This window comes from Boleophthalmus pectinirostris, unplaced genomic scaffold, assembly GCF_026225935.1.
Source record: "Boleophthalmus pectinirostris isolate CB_2022bp ecotype Guang Dong unplaced genomic scaffold, ASM2622593v1 HiC_scaffold_8, whole genome shotgun sequence".
NCBI lineage: Eukaryota > Metazoa > Chordata > Actinopteri > Gobiiformes > Gobiidae > Boleophthalmus > Boleophthalmus pectinirostris.
In genome coordinates, this window is record NW_026571515.1 from 22,146,769 (window position 1) to 22,166,905 (window position 20,137).

The 20,137-nt window shown below is 37.3% G+C and overlaps 1 protein-coding gene across 1 annotated transcript in view; it reads right to left on the minus strand.

The window, feature by feature from the left end:
• LOC110157987 (membrane-associated guanylate kinase, WW and PDZ domain-containing protein 1-like) overlaps positions 1–18,547 on the minus strand; it is a 97,463-nt gene extending 78,916 nt beyond the window's left edge. The window contains exon 1 of the mRNA XM_055166294.1: positions 18,191–18,547. Coding sequence (XP_055022269.1) covers positions 18,191–18,488 — 298 coding nt within the window. The 5' untranslated portion in view covers positions 18,489–18,547. The remainder of the gene's footprint in view (positions 1–18,190) is intronic.
• Positions 18,548–20,137: the final 1,590 nt, after the last annotated feature.

Below are 20,137 nucleotides of genomic sequence, written 5' to 3' on the forward strand. Positions count from 1 at the left end.
CCATGAACAAAGGCTTAATTCATAAGTAACAAATAATACAGCTTAATACACTAACCAAAAGGTAGCTACTAATCCGGAATCATTCTTTTTTATATATATATATTATTAGATGTACATGTTAAAAAAGAAAACAAAAATGACAAAAACAAAAAACAAAACAAAAAAAACAACAAAACTCCCACACCCCTTTCTCCACAGTCTATACACACACACAAACACTGGGCAAATAAAACTAAACTAAAACTAAAGTCCAATCTTCAACCTTCAGTCTTCAGTCATAAAGCCTCAATCATTCTTAATAAACTATTTGTTCATTATTAATTAATTATTAATTATTAATTACGTATTAATTATTAGTTTAGGTACCACACATTACAGACACATATTGAAAGTAAAGTACATAAAACACTGAATTATCTGAAAAGACCCTTTTAAATGGGAAAGAGGAACAGAGAAAGTTGGATGTCAGGCTGAATCAGTGTGTTTTGAAATAACACAGAGCAGACAGCTGTCTTTGAGCAAGTGCAGAACTTTATAAGAAAACTGTGCTGTGTTTTATTTTATAATAATAAGATGTGTGTCAGTTTTGATTTAGGCATCTACTACATAAATAAACTCTGATTTGCTTCATAGTTTGTTTCAGATTTTTTATTTTGTTTGATAATGCTTTCTTAAATTGTTAGCAGAAGGCTCCAATTCCTGGACCAGAAAATTCACATTATACCATTAAAGTTATTTATTATTTCAGTTATGTTCAGTTTGTTTATCTAAGTTGTTCATAGAAATAAAAACTGTCATTTATCTCCATAGCGACAAGCAGGTGACACCACCAGGTCAACTTACATTTATCATTTTTATGTGAGCAATAAAAAAGCATAGATAAGTTTAATGTTTTATATGGTAGATCATTCCAGGCAAACAATACTATCTGTACAGAAACAAGCAGGTGCTGAACCTCTACATGAAAGTTACATGATGTTCTTTCAAAGGGTCTCTATTACACTACTTTCTGATCATTATAATGATCGTTATAATTAGAGCCCGACCGATATATCGATTGGCAGATATTATTGGCCAATATGAGCAGCTGGAAGCATACTGACTATCGGCCGATATGCTTGCTGATAGGGGCCGATATTTCACGTGGGCATGTTATATTTCGTTATAAAGCTAAGACTCTCTACATTATGTTCATTTAATCCAATTTACAGACAGATAAATGTCCTAATATGTGGCTCCGCATCAGTATTTATCTGCAGTCATTTGTCTCTGTGTGTGTGTCCATACTGTCCCTGAACACACCCCCAGAGTCACATGTGTTTGTTTACACTCGCAGACATAGATCCATGTGCGCAACACTGAGAATATATTCTTTTTAGGGACAATCGGTTTGAGTCTGGATTTAAAGGACATTTATTAGTGCAGACTTCTGATGTTAGGAGGAGTCTGTGTGAGCGGTGAGTGTTGATAATATGTCGACTTTGAAGCTAGTTTTGGTTTGTTCTGATAGGTTAGCGATTAGCTGCTGTAGCTCCCACACATAAACAGGCTGTTTTCTATTGGTCTATTGTAAAGTGACTATATTGGCCGTATATTTGTTACTGGACCAGCATTGATATGTAAATGAAATGTGAATAGAGGTGTGAACGATGAAATTTACGCATATAATTAATTACCGCGGCGCGCAGCATTTATGGCTATAGGCTAATAGACCAAACGTCCATTTTTCCCCGGACATGTCCGTATTTTGGGTCCTGTCCGGGGCGTCCGGGGTTTTTTTATAAAGTGATGCAAATGTCTGGGTTTTCAGTACCGTTCATTAAACTGAGCGTCTCTCGTAGCGTCTGTGACTCAGAAGGAGTGAGCAAACACAATCAGTCAGTCAGTCTGCAACATACCGAAGCACAAACGCGCATTTAACAATGACTTGTACAAGAAATTCTCCATTTTCCGTCCCGATCGGGACAAGTGAGAGGCCATGTGCACAGGTTGTGAGTGAGAGTACAGTGCTCCCTCGTTTATCGCGGGTTACGTTCTAAAAATAACCCGCGATAGGTGAAATCCACGAAGTATCAACTTTATATTTTACAATTATTCTATCTGTTTTAAGTCTGTAAAACCCCTCAGCACAAACTTTATGCACTTTTCTCAGACAGGACAGGTGCAACCCTTTTTACTTTACCTTCTTAAAACGTATTGCTGCTGTTGTCCTTTTGTTATTTTCCTCCTTCTTTATGTAACAAACTGAAGATTCATTTATTCCGTAATGGAGCCGACAGCGCAGAGTCCTGCACGGGTCAGTTTTTTGAGACCCCCAGTACAACACCGCACCCACGCAGTACAGGACCGCACCTGTCCGTTAATCCGAGATTATATCAAACTTTTGCGCTGCCTACGCCACGGACTGAACCAAGACTACACCAGGACTTACCCAGGACTGATTCCAGGTCTGAAGAGGAGGACTAATCCACGACTGAACTAGGACTGAAACAGGACTCACCAGCTTGGAGATAACCACAGGAGAAAGGACTGGACCGGCTCAGCTCCGTACCTCACGGAGGTAAACGCGGCAATTGCCCGATCTCGCTTTGTGGACAAACTGCTCGGCGTTTTCTCTCTTAAATCCAAGATTAGCCCTGATTTAGACCTGGTTTAGCCCTGACTCACACGTGTGTAATTACTACCCGCCTGTAATTCACAATACGCGTTCGTACTCACTCAAACATGTGTGAATGAAACAAAATACAACTCTGGCTGTGTTTTTGAGGAGGTAACAGCATTATGGCATAAAGCTAGAGTCAATTTGTGTAAACTAGGATCTTTAAAAAACAAATATCTCCACATCAAATACCTAAGCAAAGATCAAGCTTGAGATTCCACCTTCAGTAATGTATACATTCAATGATATTTTTCTAGTTTAAATCATGCAAAGAAAGTTATGCAAACTATAACTGTTCAAATCAGTAAATCACACACTGAAGCTGTGGGAGAGTGGTGTGGCGCCAGAGCAGCTTTTATTCAGGTTCCAAAACTAAAGTGTGTGCTGCGCATGTGGATTCTACAATCGATCGGTCCGTGAGAGTCCTGTGAGAGAGGCAGGACAGATGGTTCTGAGCAGTGAAGGCACCAACACAAACAGGAATAAATGGGCCAACATGAGTGCAGAGATGTGGAGGATGCATCAGCTGGCAAATCAATGAGACGAGCTCTTCTGAGACAATTAGGATGCGGGGAACATCAAGTATGTGTTAGCAGCTCTGTCTCAAACCAGAGGCTGAGTTTGCACAACAACCATCAAAAAGAAGAATTTATTTTCTATCTGAAGTACAGCTATGGATACCTTTCATTTTTTTGGCACCAGTAGTTAAAGTGCTCATATTACTCTGTTTTTAGATATATGTTATCATGTTGTTTCCTCATCACAAACATACTTGGAGTTGTGTTTGTTTCGTTCACACATGTTTAACACACAAACCGTGCAAATTTAGGCTCTTCGCTCAAATGGAAAGCACTCAGTTCCACCTTGTGATGCAAAAATGTGTTGAACTATATTCTCACCACCTTCTACAGCCTCTATCTCAGCAACAAATAAGGCCAGTGATCTAATATACCAGGAGCTACAGATACCAGGAGCTCTTTGAAATCTGTATCAAAGTGCTAAGGAGTATTGAATTTGGCGTTTTGATGAACTGGGAAGCAGAGTTTAAAAATAAACAGTACAGTATAGACATCTCTCTGGGTTAGATGTACTTACATATCAATTGTGGAGCATTAATATTGTGAGATCAGATTCCTCTTTCCACTCTCTGCGGACTTCTGTGTCAGAGCAGAGTGGGACTTAAATGAAGATCACTTTCATTGGATTTGATGTGATACATGGTGGTTTCACCTAATGCAGACTGTTTAAGCTTTCTAAAACATTCCATTGACAAGAAAAAACACTGTTATGCAATCTTCAACTTCCATGACCATGAAATCTGTGTTTGTAATCCATACATAGTCAAATTCACCAAAGAGTTGTGAGAGCAATTGAGGCAACTGCTAGTTCTATGTGCTATTTAAAAATTTATAGAATCTGTTTTACTTTTGGTTTGAAGTCAAAAACATAATCATGTTTTTTTTTTTTTAAGTACTTGCGGTAAAGTAGTAAGAACTTTATTTAGAAAACACATGCACATTTCTATCAATCTCTTCAAGGCCTGAGTGTGATGCTGCAGTCCAAAGTCAAAAGTGTAAAATATGTTCTTGAAATCATTGTAGTATATTTTGAAGTATGCATGTACTGTACGTAAAAACATACAAGTACATAAAAACAGATTTATCAAAGAATTAAAAACAACACAACACATTTATGAAGTCTTGCCTTGTTGTGTGAATAGTCTCTGCTCAAAAGAATGCAATTTTGCCAAATCTGGATCACAAAATGAGAACTTCCCTGGCTGGACAGTTTTGCTTTGTTTAATGACAAATTCCCAATAAATAAATCTTGATGGCAAAAAATGTTCCCCTCAGTATCAAACTTGTATAGTACATATTTCTAGGTACTTTGACACTGATGTTTTTTAAGTCTAATCTCTTAATACCCTATATACAACCTCAACTCTACGTAACTCAGATGCTCTTTTAAAGGTCCTATATTACACATACAATAATAAGTAAGCCACGCAATAATGTTGTTACCTCATCAAAAACATACCTGCAGTTATGTTTTGTTTCATTCACACATATCTGAGACATCTCCAAAGCTCAAAATGCAATGTTCCTGTCATGAAGCAGTAGTTTTCAAGTTTAGAGCTACCCCTTTACCTTTAGTTCAGTATAGATTGGCAATTCCAGGACTAATATTACCCAAATGATTCTAGTGAAGGTGTATGGAGCTTAAAAACACAGTGGAGCGCTTCCTGTTTTACCACATGACAACAGAAGTTGGAAGAGAGTGTTTTCTGAACTCTGAAACTGAAAATGTGCAGTTTATGTTAAACATGTGTAAATGAAATAAAACTCAACTCAAGGTATATTTTTGATGAGGAAACAACATTATAACATAGATCAGAAAATAGCGTAAAATGGGCCCTTTAAACATGAAACATCTGCATTTCTCATGTGTCCAGTTTATGCACCAACGGCCAACTTTAGACCCACAGCTGCCGGCCAAGGTCACCTCTTCTTTCAGCAGTGACAGAACCATGCCACTGGTCCTGGATGCTAACACATACTGTATATTATCGGTGTCAAATTTAGCTATAGGAAACGAAAGATCTAAAAATAAATTTGTCTATTTTGGGTGTTCACTTTAGGGAATGCTACAACACGTCCCCCATCCTCTCCTCTGCGTCCTTTTCTATCACCAACAAAACCTCCAAACTTTAACATCCTCTTTCACTAGGGCTGGGTATCATTTAGAAGTTGTAAATATGATACATATCTCGATACAGTGAGCTTACAATTTGATTCAATACGATATATTTCAAATTGATTCAATACAAATAAAGTCTAAATCATGTCTGTGATACTAAAAGTCCTTGTTAAACCACTTGTTGTGCAAAGTTCATATGAAACACATACATTTTAATCATCAAAACTGTGAAAATGTCAAAAGTGTTGTATAAACAAGTTTCCTTCCTCTAAAGAAACAACAAAACTGTAGTGCTGTTAAAAAAAAATAATTCAGTAAAATATACCAAAAAATACTCTTGGCGATATATCGATACAGCAGCCCACGACATCGATACTGTATCATCACATTATATGATGCAGTATATCAACATTTCAATATTTTTGCACACCCCTATCTTTCACTATCTTTTGGTTTTGGCCTCCTGTGTGGCAGTTACAATATCAATATCATATCATACTCCCTATACCAGATGTGGGCATTGTCCAGCTCCAGGGCCACGGACACTGACCAGCCCGTTTAAGCTAATTTGGAATAAAAAATAAACATATTTTATAATTTTATCTCATTTACCTCATGCATAGACCAAAGCTGCATTGCTTTTATTTTAGAGTTGTTTTATTTTAGTGTTTATTAAGGCAACCTCACTTGCAGCCTCACTTGTTTAGTCATTATATATATATATATATAGCTAACCTGAGAATTCTGCACAGTATCTTTGCTGTTCGTAGTACTGCACTTTTCTGGACTGAAATGTCCATTGTTTTTCCCCGAATCTGCTGTAGCCTCTTCCAGTTTGGGGGTTACGGCCCCAAGTGCTCCGATCACCACAGGCACCACTGATACCTTCAATGTCCAGGCTTTCTCCAGAGCCCCTGGTATTTTTTAGTTTCTCGTGTTCCTTTTTCCTGATATTACCATCGCTTGGTATTGCGAAGTCCACCACCACGGCTCTGCTCTGTATACACAATATTGTATATATATATATATATATATCTGTATATACAGTCCACAATATTTTCTGTTTCTCATGTGGCACCATGGAAAACCACTGCTGCCCTAAAATGTACTTATGAACATGCTTATTAATATGAATGTATTTCTTAAAAAAATTCCTTAAATTAATCATTCACAATAACAATATTTTTATTGTAATCTCTCTTCTAAAATAAACGTTTTTAGCTCTAGCTTGGAAATAGCTAAAAAATGATGTTAGATGTCTACAGTGTTATTAACAATAAATCTTGTATATTACAAATGTAAAGCAAATTAAGTTTAACTGTTCAATAGATGAAGTTACAGTGTTTCCATCATTATAACTTAGTCCAAACAGTCTAAATTTACTCTGGAAATGCAGTCTCTCAAAGCTGCAGCAGGAGGAAAAATAGCAGTGGTTTTATTGGCAGAGAACAGTGTCTGATTGTGGTTTTGGATTTATGAGAATTAATGTTTAAAGAGGGCCTCAAATAATACATTGAAAGGTACAGAGAGCAGGAAAGCAGACGGTGAAATATTGCATTGGTTAGAGGTAAAATAGGCTGAAGTTGTGCTGAAATATATAGTGAAATACAGTGATTAAGCATCTTCTGTTTGAAGAATTAAGGAAAAGAGTTGACTTTATTAATAGCTAAGACCAAACAACCCTGACCACAAGGATCAAATATTGTTCCCCATTAGAAGTTGGTGAAAAATGTAAATCTATTTTTTTTATCCTATTTATTCAGACATTTTTACAAGCTATCAGGATTATATAAATGTACTACAATAGTCTAGAAATACCCACAACAGTAAAGTTTTTAATCAACTCAGCAGTTTGCAGTTTGCAGCAGTTTGGAATGTCAAAACTACAAACGGCTACAATTATTTAAGAAATTGAATGTCTTCTGTAAACAACAAAATATTACCTTTCCAAAATTGCATTGCTATATAGTGGAAAGCAGTTCCATAACGTAAAAATTACATCATCTCTTACATAATTGCCTGATAGAGTGGGGAAACAGATCCTTAAGACATTCAAAGACAACACAGGGAATATATGATCTCATTGTTATGCTACAGTATGAAAATGATAGAGCGCATTGGAAAAATACAGCAATAAAACTTAAATATAGATGCACCAATCCATCTTTTTCAGGTCTGATATGGATTATTGATAGCAAAGCAGAGACTGAAAACAGCACTTTTCCTTAAAAGAAAAATAAAATAAGACAAAGCTGATTCAGCTGTGTTATGTAGCTGTTTTGTTTTTGTTTGTTTTTTTAATCTCTGAAGTAACTAAAAAATAGCCCAGTATACAGTTCAAACATTCTAAGAGTTTCTGGGCCAACTACAATCAGTAAATTGTCTTATTACATCAATTCATATGTCCTACTAGGATATCGACTGAACTGATATTTGGAAGCCAATATCCAATAGGGCTGGGTATCATTAAGAAGTTGCCGATACAATACATACCCCGATACATAGGCCACGATACGATACATAACTCGATACAGTGAGCTTTCAATTCAATATGATATATTTCAAATTTATTCAATACGGTTCAATAAAAAAATAATGTTCTAAAAGTTTTTGTTAAACCACTTCTTGCGCAAAGTTCATATGAAACCCAAACATTTTAGTCATAAAAACTGTGAAAATGTCAAACGTGTTGCATAAACGAGTTTCCTTCCACTGAACAAGCAACAAAACTGTAGCTCTGACAAAATAATTGTAAAATATACCAAAAAATACAGGCGATATATCAATTTAGCAACCCACGATATTGATACTGTATCATCACATTAAACAATACGGTATATCGATACTTCAACACCCATAATATCCAATCCAGCAAACCTTTCAGTATTGCCACCGACCGATATTGGCATCAGATCAGCATATCCCTAAACTTAAGATGTCCGGACCCCCCTCAAAAACAAGAGCATGCATCTCAAATCCACCTCTTTAAGTGTGTCCCCCCTTCCCTGTTGATGCTGCTGCTGTGACTAACTGGAACCACCAGAACCGGAACAGTCTCTGACACACTCTCCAACAGTGTCCCTCATGAGAAAATCAGCAATTTCCTGACAATCTGCTTTCATTTTAAAAAAGACATGCTTCCTGATGGCACCAGACATGGATATACAATTCCACATGAAGGAGACATTTAACTCACCATCCCCATTATGTCTATATGTTCTGAGACTGCACCTGTGTGAAGACATCAGGTTTGGACTGTTAAACCTTTTCACCTTTTATGGCGTGAAATCTCTGAGAATGAACTCATGTGAAAGTTGGAAGCTCTTAAACCTGCAAGATCAAAGGATTAGTCTGTGCATAGTTGAGTTTAATATGAAGAAACCAAAGTGGAGAGTTTTGCTTGGATTTTTAAAAAATGCAATGATCACATTTTCTGAATGTCTTTGTCAGTGGTCACTTCCCCACATCCTCTGCATCCTCTTCTCTTACACTATCCGTCCTCTTTTATATCATAAAATTCTCTGAGGTATTCATCTTGGGAAAAAAAGAAAAAAAAGAAAAATGGTGGCAGCTCTAACCTTAATACTTTTGCTGCTTTGTGCATATAAAGAGAAATTTAACCACCAATGCATCAAACAAGATTTTCCCTCAGTACCACCAATATATTCTAACACAAACACAATTCACAGGTCTTACCAAAACAATAAATTATTCATAAAATCTCACTTTGTACTATAATTCCACAATACCTGATCCCACCACCAGAGGGCCACACTTGCCCCTGACACCTCTGTTGAAGCACACACTCGGATGGTTCATATAAATCATGCTGGGTCTATACATGTGTGGAGGGGAGGCTACTACAGAAAACAGACACAGCTGGGCAGTATGTTAGGCTGTGTAATATGGTAGAGAGCAAAGACATTAAACAGAAAACATATGGGGGCCAATATCTCACAGTCATTTTCAGTCAACTCACAGATTAAGACTTAAGCTGCAATAAACGGTTGAATGTACAAAAAAATATTGTAATGTTATATCAGTAGTTCTTAAAAAAAATATGAAAATTGAATGTGAATATTTTGACTCAAGGATAAGCTCATTTTAAGCAGCACTATGTAGATCCACCATAGGGGTGCAAAAATATCAAAATATCCATATATCGTATCATTAATATACTGATACAGTATTGATATCGTGGGCTGCTATATTGCTATATCACCAAGAGTATGTTTTGGTATATTTTACTAAATTATTTTGTTACAGCACTACAGTTTTGTTGCTTGTTCAGAGGAACGAAACTCGTTTATGCGACACATTTGACATTTTCTCTGTTTTGATGATTAAAATGTGTGTGTTTCATATGAACTTTGCACAAGGCGTGATTTAACAAAGACTTTTAGTATTACAGCCATGATTTAGCCATTATTTTTTATTGAATCGTATCAAATTGATTTGAAATATTTTGTATTGTATCGTGGCCCATGTATCCAGGTTCTTCTTCAGGGCAACTTCTTAATAACGCCCAGCCTTAGTCCACCACCTGTTTGTCTGCATGAAGATGGCATTTCTTTGCTAGAAATGTTCCATATAAAAGCATTAAACTTTTCAACCTTCATGAAAATGAGTAGGTGATGACACTAGGCTTGTCATGATAACATATTTTGAAGCAAACAACAGAGCAATAATGAGATAAACAATGATACTGAAACTACTTTATACCACTGACACAAAGTAGGATAATCCAAGTAAACCATTTTTAAATAGACAGTATCATTAAAAGGCCTGAGCTGCAACAAATAAATGGAATAAACCAATATTTTGACTAGAGCCCGACCGATATATCGGTTGGCCGATATTATCGGCTGATATGGGCAACTTTAGGCATATCGGCTATCGGCCGATATGCTTGCTGATAGGGGCCGATATTTCACGTGGGCATGTTATACCTCGTTATAAATCTTAGACTCTCTACATTCTGTTCATTTAATCCAATTTACAGACAGATAAATGTCCTAATATGTGGCTCCACATCAGTATTTATCTACGGAGTCATTTGTCTGTGTGTGTCCGTACTGTCCCTGAACACACCACAGAGTCGCGTCACTCACGTGTGTTTGTTTACACCTGCAGACACAGATCCAAACACTGAGATTATATTCTTTTTACGGACAATCGGTTTGAGTCTGGATTAAAAGGACATTTATTAGTGCAGATTTGTGATGTGAGGAGGAGCCTGTATGAGCGGTGAGTGTTGGAAATATGTCGACTCTGAAGCTAGTTTTTGTCATTTGTTATGGGTTAGCTGCTGTAGCTCACGCACATAAACAGACTGTTTTCTATTGGTCTGTTCTAAAGTGATATTGGCCATATATTTGCTACTGGACCTGCACTGATATGTAAATGAGCTGTGAACAGAGGTGTGAATTATGACATTTGCGCATATAATTAATTACCGCGGCGCGCACGTATTTACGGCTAAAGGCTAATAGCGCTACTTTCTTTACTAGTTATGGGTCCGTCGCGAACGAAATGACTCTTAGAACCGGCTCTTTGAAGGGAACAACGGGAGCCTGATCCTTATTGGGAGCCGTGTTTTCTCTTTCTCTCACATTTTTCTCTTCACGGCGCGTGCAGATTCGTGGTATGACAGCGGCAGCGGCTAAAAACGAAACTTTGAGAAATTTGCGTGTACGTAGGATTAAAAAAAATAAAAATAAAAAAACGAGCATATTTGACTGTAGTTTAGCATAAAATAAATAAGTCCCGGTTTAGTCCTTTTTCAGTCCTGGTTTAGACCTGATTCAGTCCTGCTTTAGACGTGCTTTTGACCTGCTTGCAACAAAACAATCTGAAGAGCCGCTTGGGAGCCAAAAGAACCAGCAGCTTTTAGTGAGCCGAGCCAAAAGAGCCGGTTCTTTAAAAAGAACTGGAATACCCATCACTAGTGTCTAGAATGTGATGCAAAAATGCCATTAAGTCAACCTACTGTCTGTAAATATGATGTAAAGAGGCAGAATAACAATAAATGTTGCCTAAATAAACCCAATTTAAAATCCACCAGAGCCAAACCTAAGTTTTTTAAACAATTCAACATTTACAGTGAATTTTTACATCAGTAAATATATCGGTGATTATATCGGCTATCGGCAGTTCCAACTTCCATTATATTGGTTTCATATCGGCCACAGCAAAATCCATATCGGTCGGGCTCTAATTTAGACATAGAAGTAGTTATTCATTCTACAAATCAAACCGTACATTATTACAAATCTTACCTTATTACATAAAGTCAATCAGATATAGTAATTATGGTGACAGTCCTAGATGACACCAAGTCAGTGTGTAGGTTCAAGGATCAGTAAAACTATCCCTAAAGAAATCAATACAAGATAGATAACTTGAATGCCATACTGTGGAATAGTCCAGGCAAAGCAATTACATCTCAATGGATTCAAGCAGGTATCAGAAACTCAACCAGACAAGGTATACAGGGCACCTTTATTGCCACAAACCCTCAAAACAATATTAAAAGTTTAACTAAATATTTAAATAGGCTATACAAAATGAGTACAATTTGTTTCTAAGATACTTATACTGGCAAAATTTAATAAGCTGGTATGTCCTGCTGCTGGTCGAAGCTTCAGATGTTCACATTAGTGCCGGACATTAGAGTAGACTGAATAAAGTGGTTAATATGGTCCACTAGAAACCAAGGCCTGACTTCTCAAGAGCAAGCTGTATCTGAAAAGGCCGAGACTCCACAAATCATGCGCCCTCTCACCTCGTCTAAATTACACAGAGAGAGATAGTGACTTTTAATGATCTTTTCACTGAGTCATCTTAAAGCTTTTGTGCCTCATAGTGGAAATATGAGACAAACAATTTCCCTAGTTCTCTTTTTCCACAAATACAAATACAAAAAGGTATTAAAAAGGTATAAAAAGGGATCCCTTCAAAAAGCTATAATAACTGAGCACATGTAACTCACCGGCTAGCCCTCAAAGCAATGAATACAACTTTTATTTTTATTTTTCTGGTATCTTGGGGCTATTTTGTTCAAATTTGCCAGATATAGCACTTACAGAGAAAATTACAGTGTGTCTCACCAACAAGGTGCAATTACAGTGCAGGAAAGCCACAACACAGTTAAACAGCCTAGAAGTAAAAATATGATTCATGTGTATAGCATAAAGCCTGTAATAGTAGATAATCCCTTCCAGATGTGTGAATCTAAAGGCAGTGCTGCTTAAATGTCAGTGTATCTGAGCTACACAGACTCCCCTGCAGTGGGTGTGTGTCAGTAACATGGGAGTGGGTGGGTGGGCTGGAGCTGGTGAGGAGTGTAGGTCACTGCACATCAAAGATGGAGTCCAGAGCTTATTAAAGCAGTGACTCTGTTTATGCTCTTTATGGATCAGAACTGTCACACTGTGTGCAGGCAAGGCCAGACCAATTTGTAAACAGGCTGAAAGCATTTGTGACCAGATTATTGTGTCAAAAAAAAAAAAAAAGATGTTCTATTTTAATTTCAATCAAGTGATATTTAAACTAAAATAAATACTAAAGAACTCAAGAATCGATGCTGGTAAAAACATAAATATAACATACAGCTGTGGACCTTTCCGGATCATTTTTGATAGTATTAAAACTAGATGCTCAAAGATACTGAAAAACAGTCATATAGAACAAAATTGGACCTTTCCTGATAAGTTTTAGTATGCTTTAACATTTATGAAAACAAGAGCACATGGTAGTATTAAAGAAACTGCCTTTTGTGTTGAAAGTGGCATTGTATTTCCTAAACCGTTTTATTATGTCTGTGGTATCAGAATTTGTATAAACTATCAAGCCTTTTCTGAGATATCAAAATTAACTTTGAAATATTAGTATCATGACAGAGCTGTTAGGTACAGGAGACTACTATAACAATGAGATTTCCTTTGAACACGTTATGGCGAGCTGTATTGTGCTATTGTTTGCCGAGGAGCTCTGAAAACGTGACAATAGATTAGAGGAAGGTCTGTGTGGACACAAGTCAAAGCTGACAGCCTCCGGGCACACAGCTGTTTCTGCTCCAATAAATGATGCCCGCTTCAGATACAATATTTTACATGACATTTTTTTATTAACTGATGAGAAAACGTGCTATGACTTAGAATGAGCTTACTAGGCCTGGCATTGATATTTGATATTATGATATATCAACTTATCTTTCTATATGTGAAAGCTCAGTAGTTATCGTGTATACTTCTTCTTTGCACTACTGGAAATTTTGGGATATTTTTAGAAGTACTATAAGATTTAAGCTTGAATTGGCTCATTACAGATACAAACTAAGTACTTAAGTCTTTTATTCTGCTATTTATTTGTTGCGGCTCATAATTTTTTAACAATATTGTAGATTTATAATAGCTTTTGTGGTTTAAATCTGCTTTTAGCATACAGTGTCAGTGTCATAAATCTGTTTCAATATTATCATTTATCGTCTATATTTACTTTAGCAATACATCGTACTTCAAAATGTGTTATCATAACAGGCCTAGTGCATCCTCAGAGGCTTGATGTAGTACCTTTTCCAAATGCCAACAGCAATAGCTCCCATTACTTCTTTTGTTACAGGGTCATCAGCACCAAAGATCTAATATAATGCTGTTGCTAATTGCCATTGTGCTCAGCTACTTTGCAACATTTGTCCCACTGATACAACAGCCAGAGGCAAAGTCGAAATAACACAGCAGTTTATTCAGACTTCAATAACAGTCTTTGTGGTGGCGTTCTCACCTTTGTTTGTAGTAAAGAGTCAACCAAGGCCAAACGCAACAGAACATTTCCAAAGAACTGATACTGAAAGTGCAAATAAAAAATAAAAAATCATAACAGATCATTGGATTTTAATGTGGCAAATTCTAGACACAGAAATAATTAAAGGTCAGCAAAAGAAATTGTAATCCACCAAACCATTTGTTCAGAATAATAATCACATGGAGGGCAAGGGCTAATATTACGCATTTAAAAGAAGCAACCCAAATATTATGGGCTATTGACAGGCCTATTAGGCATTAAAGTGTAGCTATCAGTGAACTCTTAGCCCCTCTCTCAGGAATCCCAAGCATCTGTGGGTAGGGCCGTTCCCCCGTATGGCGTTAGGAGAGTGAATGTCTGACAGGCCCGGGGCAGTTTGTCCGTTTGGGGTCAAACTAACAGCAGCACAACAGCAAGTCAACCCAGGTGTGGGAAGATGCCACAGGGTGTTTGGAACAGTACTCAAGAGTGAGGGTTTGTGACTGATTCTTTTCAACTGATCTGATGTTCATGGTTAAGTTTACATGACCAATTAAAAATGTATATTGTAAATGACAAAACATTTGAGACATATAGGAAATATAACCCTATATAATATCTACAATTTGAGAAGTGTATCATAGTAAACAGTAAATATGTAAACATGTAGGCCTCTATAGGAACAAGAGGTGTTATATTATATTCAAACCTCCCTGAAAAGAACTTAGTACTGTAGACTTTTTTGTCTTCGTGGAAAATTTGTCCTCTGCATTTCACTCATTCTCCAATGAGTACTGTGTAAATACACACAGATACATTCACTAATACCCAAAAATAAACTGTCAAGTTTCATTGTCAGATCTTGTTTAGTTAAAGTTCATTGGACCTGAAGCACTCTTGAACATACAACAGACCAGTGGGTCAAAGTCCTCTGAATTCTCCCTACCCCACTTGAACTTCAACCTCATCATAAACTCATGGACATGACAGCAATAAAAGCACTTGAAGTAAAAAGTATATAGTTATTACTTCTCCAAACGTGTACATAGTAAATAAGTACTGCACACCCAGCCCTTCACAGGCCTTGAGTGGAAGTTTTCAGAGTGTATCATTATGCAAGTGTAAATACTAAATGTTTGATGTCTATGGAAAATCCTGTCCCACGCCTGCCCCCCCCCTCTGCAGTCTGAAGGCTTGTTTACACAGATTAATAAAATGGCAGAGTTAGGGATACAGGGGTGTAATGCTTAGACTCCGTGGGCTTTGGGCTGCATACCTGACCGGGACACACACCTGTACCTGAGCGCTGATTGGGTTTCCTGTTAAAATGCAAAGCCCGTGTAACAGGAGAGGAGGAGAGGCAGGAGAGGAGAGCGTCCAAGCATCTGTCATCTGCTCTGTAGAAGTCTGAGCCCAACATGGAGAAAGTACAATGGAGGTTTTGTCAGGTCTAATGAGCATTGGTAGGGAAGTAACACAATACTTTTATTAAAGATATATCTTAGAGAAAATGTAATATTTAATGAGAAAAGCAAGTTAAACCATTGCAACATTAGCTAGTGTTATAAGTTAATCAGTATTATATGATTTATGATTCATTTTATGGTTATCAATCTTGGCTTTAAAACTAGACTAAATTAGAAAGAACACTAATTTCGGATAAAACCATGGTTAGTCCAGGACAGCAGTAACCCAGACAAAATCTTAGGAAGAGTAGTAGTACTGACAGCAATAAAAAAGTACTTGCAGTATTAGTAGTTTAATTTATGGGCTAGTTAGGGCTAGTTAGGCACTAGTACTAGTACACAACTAGTATTGATTGTCATGCGATGCTTAGGTTCTCCTTATTTAGTTATATAATTATTATGTAGTTATATATTTAGTTATATACTTCTGTCCATTTGGATTAAACTGATGTGAATCTGCTGAATCACTACAAAACATTACCAACACAATCAAAAGTATGGTACCTCAAATGTAATTCTCACAGAAACATGATTTTTAACAACTATCTAAGGGTTTTCTAAGATGGACCAGTGCACCCATTTAGCAGTATAAATATTTCAAATCCTTGGAGTACATTAACAGTAATGTGGCCCACACGTGTTAGATTGGACTAAGAGCATCCCCAGCCTGCCCTGTTGTGCTGAACCCTGTCTCTGGGGTGGAGACTGCAGCTCATGTTGAAGTTCCCTAATGGACACACAGTGCACAAGCAAAACAAAACGCTTCTTACATAACGGAGTGGTTAATGATTTTCTTTCCCAGTTTTGCTGCCGTTGTCAATCACAGTGTGAGTGAAACTATGAGTAAATTGGAATCGCAGGCATATAAAGATGGAAAATGCTGGAAAACCAGCCGGAAGTCAGTGGAAATACTATTTGGTCAAGTGCAAAGCAGCAGTTTAAGAACAATGTCTTATTCCTACTTTAGAATTAGCTTAATCAGATACAAAATGTGCGTTTAATAATAAAAATAATAATAATAGTTCTTAATAAAAGGCCAATCGCCCCCCCAACACTCACTCACAAAACACATTCATAGTAGGAAATGTGAGTGAAGTGTCTTGCCTAAGGACACAACAAGAGCCACTGCTGCCCCACCACAATATTACAACAACACATTTAATACCATTTCAACGTGTATAAGGAAATAAGGAAACCAGGCATAAATGGGCCTAAATGAGACCTAGTCCAAAACTGTACTAAAGAGCCAGTAGCACTAAAAGCACCAATCACAGCATAGTTTGAGATGAACCAGCAATATAAATTAAACAAAGAACGAGTCCAACGCAGTCAAAGGGGAATAACAAATGCATAAAGCTCTGCACGTTCAGAATTCACATGGGGATCAGTGCTGTCCTTCTCCCAGTGGCCATCTCTTAGACAGATGTGCAGTAGACCGTGGACACTGGGTCAGCTCTACCAACACGCACACTCAAACTCACAACAGGGCGAATAGTCTTCATAAAAACAAAACAATGACTAAGGCTGAACAAAAGCTAAAAGTTTCAATGGGCAGTAACTAGTTATTAAGGATATATCGTTTTAATAAAGAAAATATGAGCATAACAATTAATAAGTAACATGTTTGTTATTAATATGTTGCATAAAATAATCAGTATTATAAATGAAATACTTTTAGTTATATTCATTAGACTTCACTGGGAAACATCTTTTAAACTGAGTAGAAATCATAAGCAAGGATTAAATCAGGATAAAATCTCACTTCTAAAGAGGATAGATGGATGGATAACTAAAACTCAAAATCACTCAGACTCAAAATCTATTGGACAATTAACCACATAACCAAAACTATACCATGTAGACACAAGATGTAATCAAACCAAACCATGGGAACCACTTGACGTCAACATTGTTGATACTCTTACTACAGTTTGAGAACCAATGCTTAGGGACTTAGAACTGGGGAGTGTTTAGAGGTTAGCAGCAATAGTCATTAAGAAAGTTTATATCAAAGTGTATTGTTTTGTTCATTTCATGTGACAGCATCACAAAGTGTTCAACAATGTGCAGTCTGTGTGTGGATGCTTGTATCACTACAGTCAGTTTTGGCCTAATCCAGGACTCTGTTATGGCTTTAGAGATGCGAGATAAACTGAGGCTGGAGATCTGTCCTTCATGTCAAAATCTGCTCAACCAACAACATAATTTGAGATCAATTCAAAACAGTAACCAATCCTGCCTGTTTGATATAACTATGCCCTGAATGACAATTTCAAAACCTAGAAATTAGTCAGTATTAATTCTAAGGTTTTATTGAACAGTATTAAGATGCTCAATGAAAAAAAAAACAACACCCAGATATATTAGGGTGATTAAACCATGAGATCAAAATCAGACATAACAGAACTGAACTAAGGCAAACCTACTAAGGCCTATTATACCTAAGCCTTTTACATGAACTATAGGAACAAAATAAACCATAACTAAACCAAAGATTAAACGGGACCTAACCAGGTATTATTTTTGTACCTTTATTAGAGTAAAATCAGTTGTATGGCGCGTTAGGGAAGTTTATCTATCTCACCTTGACGCACAGTTTTCAACCTGATGGGATCCTTGCAGCACTTCATCACAGTGTAGATGTCGTAGAGGGGTAACCCGGCCACGGACAGCCCCTCCACCTCCAGCAGAAGCTCCCCCTCGCACAGTTTACCGTCCTGGTACAGCACAGCATCCTCCCTAACTTCACCAATATACGGGAACTCTCCATTTTCTGCCCCACCACGGAGTTCAACGTTCAGCTCCCCACATGCGTCCCTGATTACAGCGCACTCGTTCACTTTATGGATCCAGTGGTGCTTCTTTTGTATCACTTTGGACATGATGACAGAATCTAGTGCCAGTGTCGTTGCTTGTCCCTAATGGAGGATCAACAAAACGACTCATAGCATAAGAGATAGAACTAAAGACAGGCGTAAAAGTTCAGGATGCGTTGGTGTCACTCCGTGTAGAAACATTTTAACGCTTCTTTTAAACCAAGGCATGCTGTTAATTACACGGGTACATACGCATTTTAGTTAGAATCCAGGTTTTAATCATCTGTAGAACGGTTTCCGCATCTCCAACAACTTGCGCGCGGGGTGTCCGGTGCGTCTTTTATCCGCAAAGTCCACGCGTTGTTATTTTTCCAGTAAAGTCAGATACTCCTGCGTCGTTTCAAACTTCCCAGTTCGGGGCGTATTCTTTCTTAGCCTTCCCACGTCACGGCGGTGCCTTTAAGCAGGTAACACGACAAGTTCATCCTATTTGCTCGTGCGCTCTGGATGCAGACTGAGCAGAGAAGAGCGCATGCGTCTTTCCACAGCTCCTCGAGGGAAAATCCTACACGAAACCACAGTACTTCAGCAGCGAGTCCCGAAGCTCCACCCAGACCCCCGGTGCACTGCATACAGCATTTCCAAAGCGATTACAGCCCTCTCGCGTCTAATCCCATGAGCTCACACACAACTTATTCATAAATGATGGACAGTTGTACGACCATGAAAAATACATGAATATGCTATTTCTATATCATGTCATTCAATTATATTTCCATGAATGGTTTTAACTTTAATTTGACAATGCATTAATATTTTCAACTCATTAATTTGTGATAAAAACAAACAAACAATAAATACATACAAATGTTTATAAAGTTAAACTGTCAATAATAAATTGCCAAAGACTTAATCGAGGCTCAATCTCTATCTCAAACATATTAAGGAAACAATCTATGGCCACAACAACTGTGAAATATCTTAACGTTTCAGCTGTTATATCCTGTTATCATATCGCAGAGGTAGGACTAAGTCTTTGTTTTGCAAGTCTCAAGTAAGTCTCAAGTCTTTGACCTCAAGTCCGAGTCAAGTCCCAAGTCAAATACAGGCAAGTCTAAATTGAGTCTCAAGTCACTGGCCCATAAGTCCAAGTCAAGTCCATGTCGTCTGCTCTGAGCTTCAAGTCATTTCAAGTCTTTAAAGCAAAGTACCAATCATAGCTTTGATTTTTGCAATTTATATGACTTTTAAAAAATGTACTTTAAAAAAAATCATACTATACTTATATATGAGTATTTATAGAGTATATGAGAGTTGTAGAAATTAATTTAGTTATTTTTTCTTTATTAAATGTCTTGAGAAGATCATTCTGGTCAGAACAGAAAGAATTCAGATTTAAAAGTGCTTCTCAAGTCTTCTTAAGTCACAGGCCTCAAGTCCGAGTCAAGTCCCAAGTCAATGACCTTCAAGTCCCAGTCAAGTCCCAAGTCTTAGTTCATTTTATTAAGTCAAGTCTCAAGTCCTAAAAATAGTGACTTAAGTCTGACTTGAGTCCAAGTCATGACTTGCAAGTCCCCACCTCTGTCATATATTGTGTTATATTTGTTTGGACTAAGCATCGAATTACAATGTGTGAGAACAAATGTTGAAAAGTTCCCAAGACAGTAATGCTGGACAGAAACAGGCGGCGCTGTGTTTTTGCCGCTTGTTTAGAC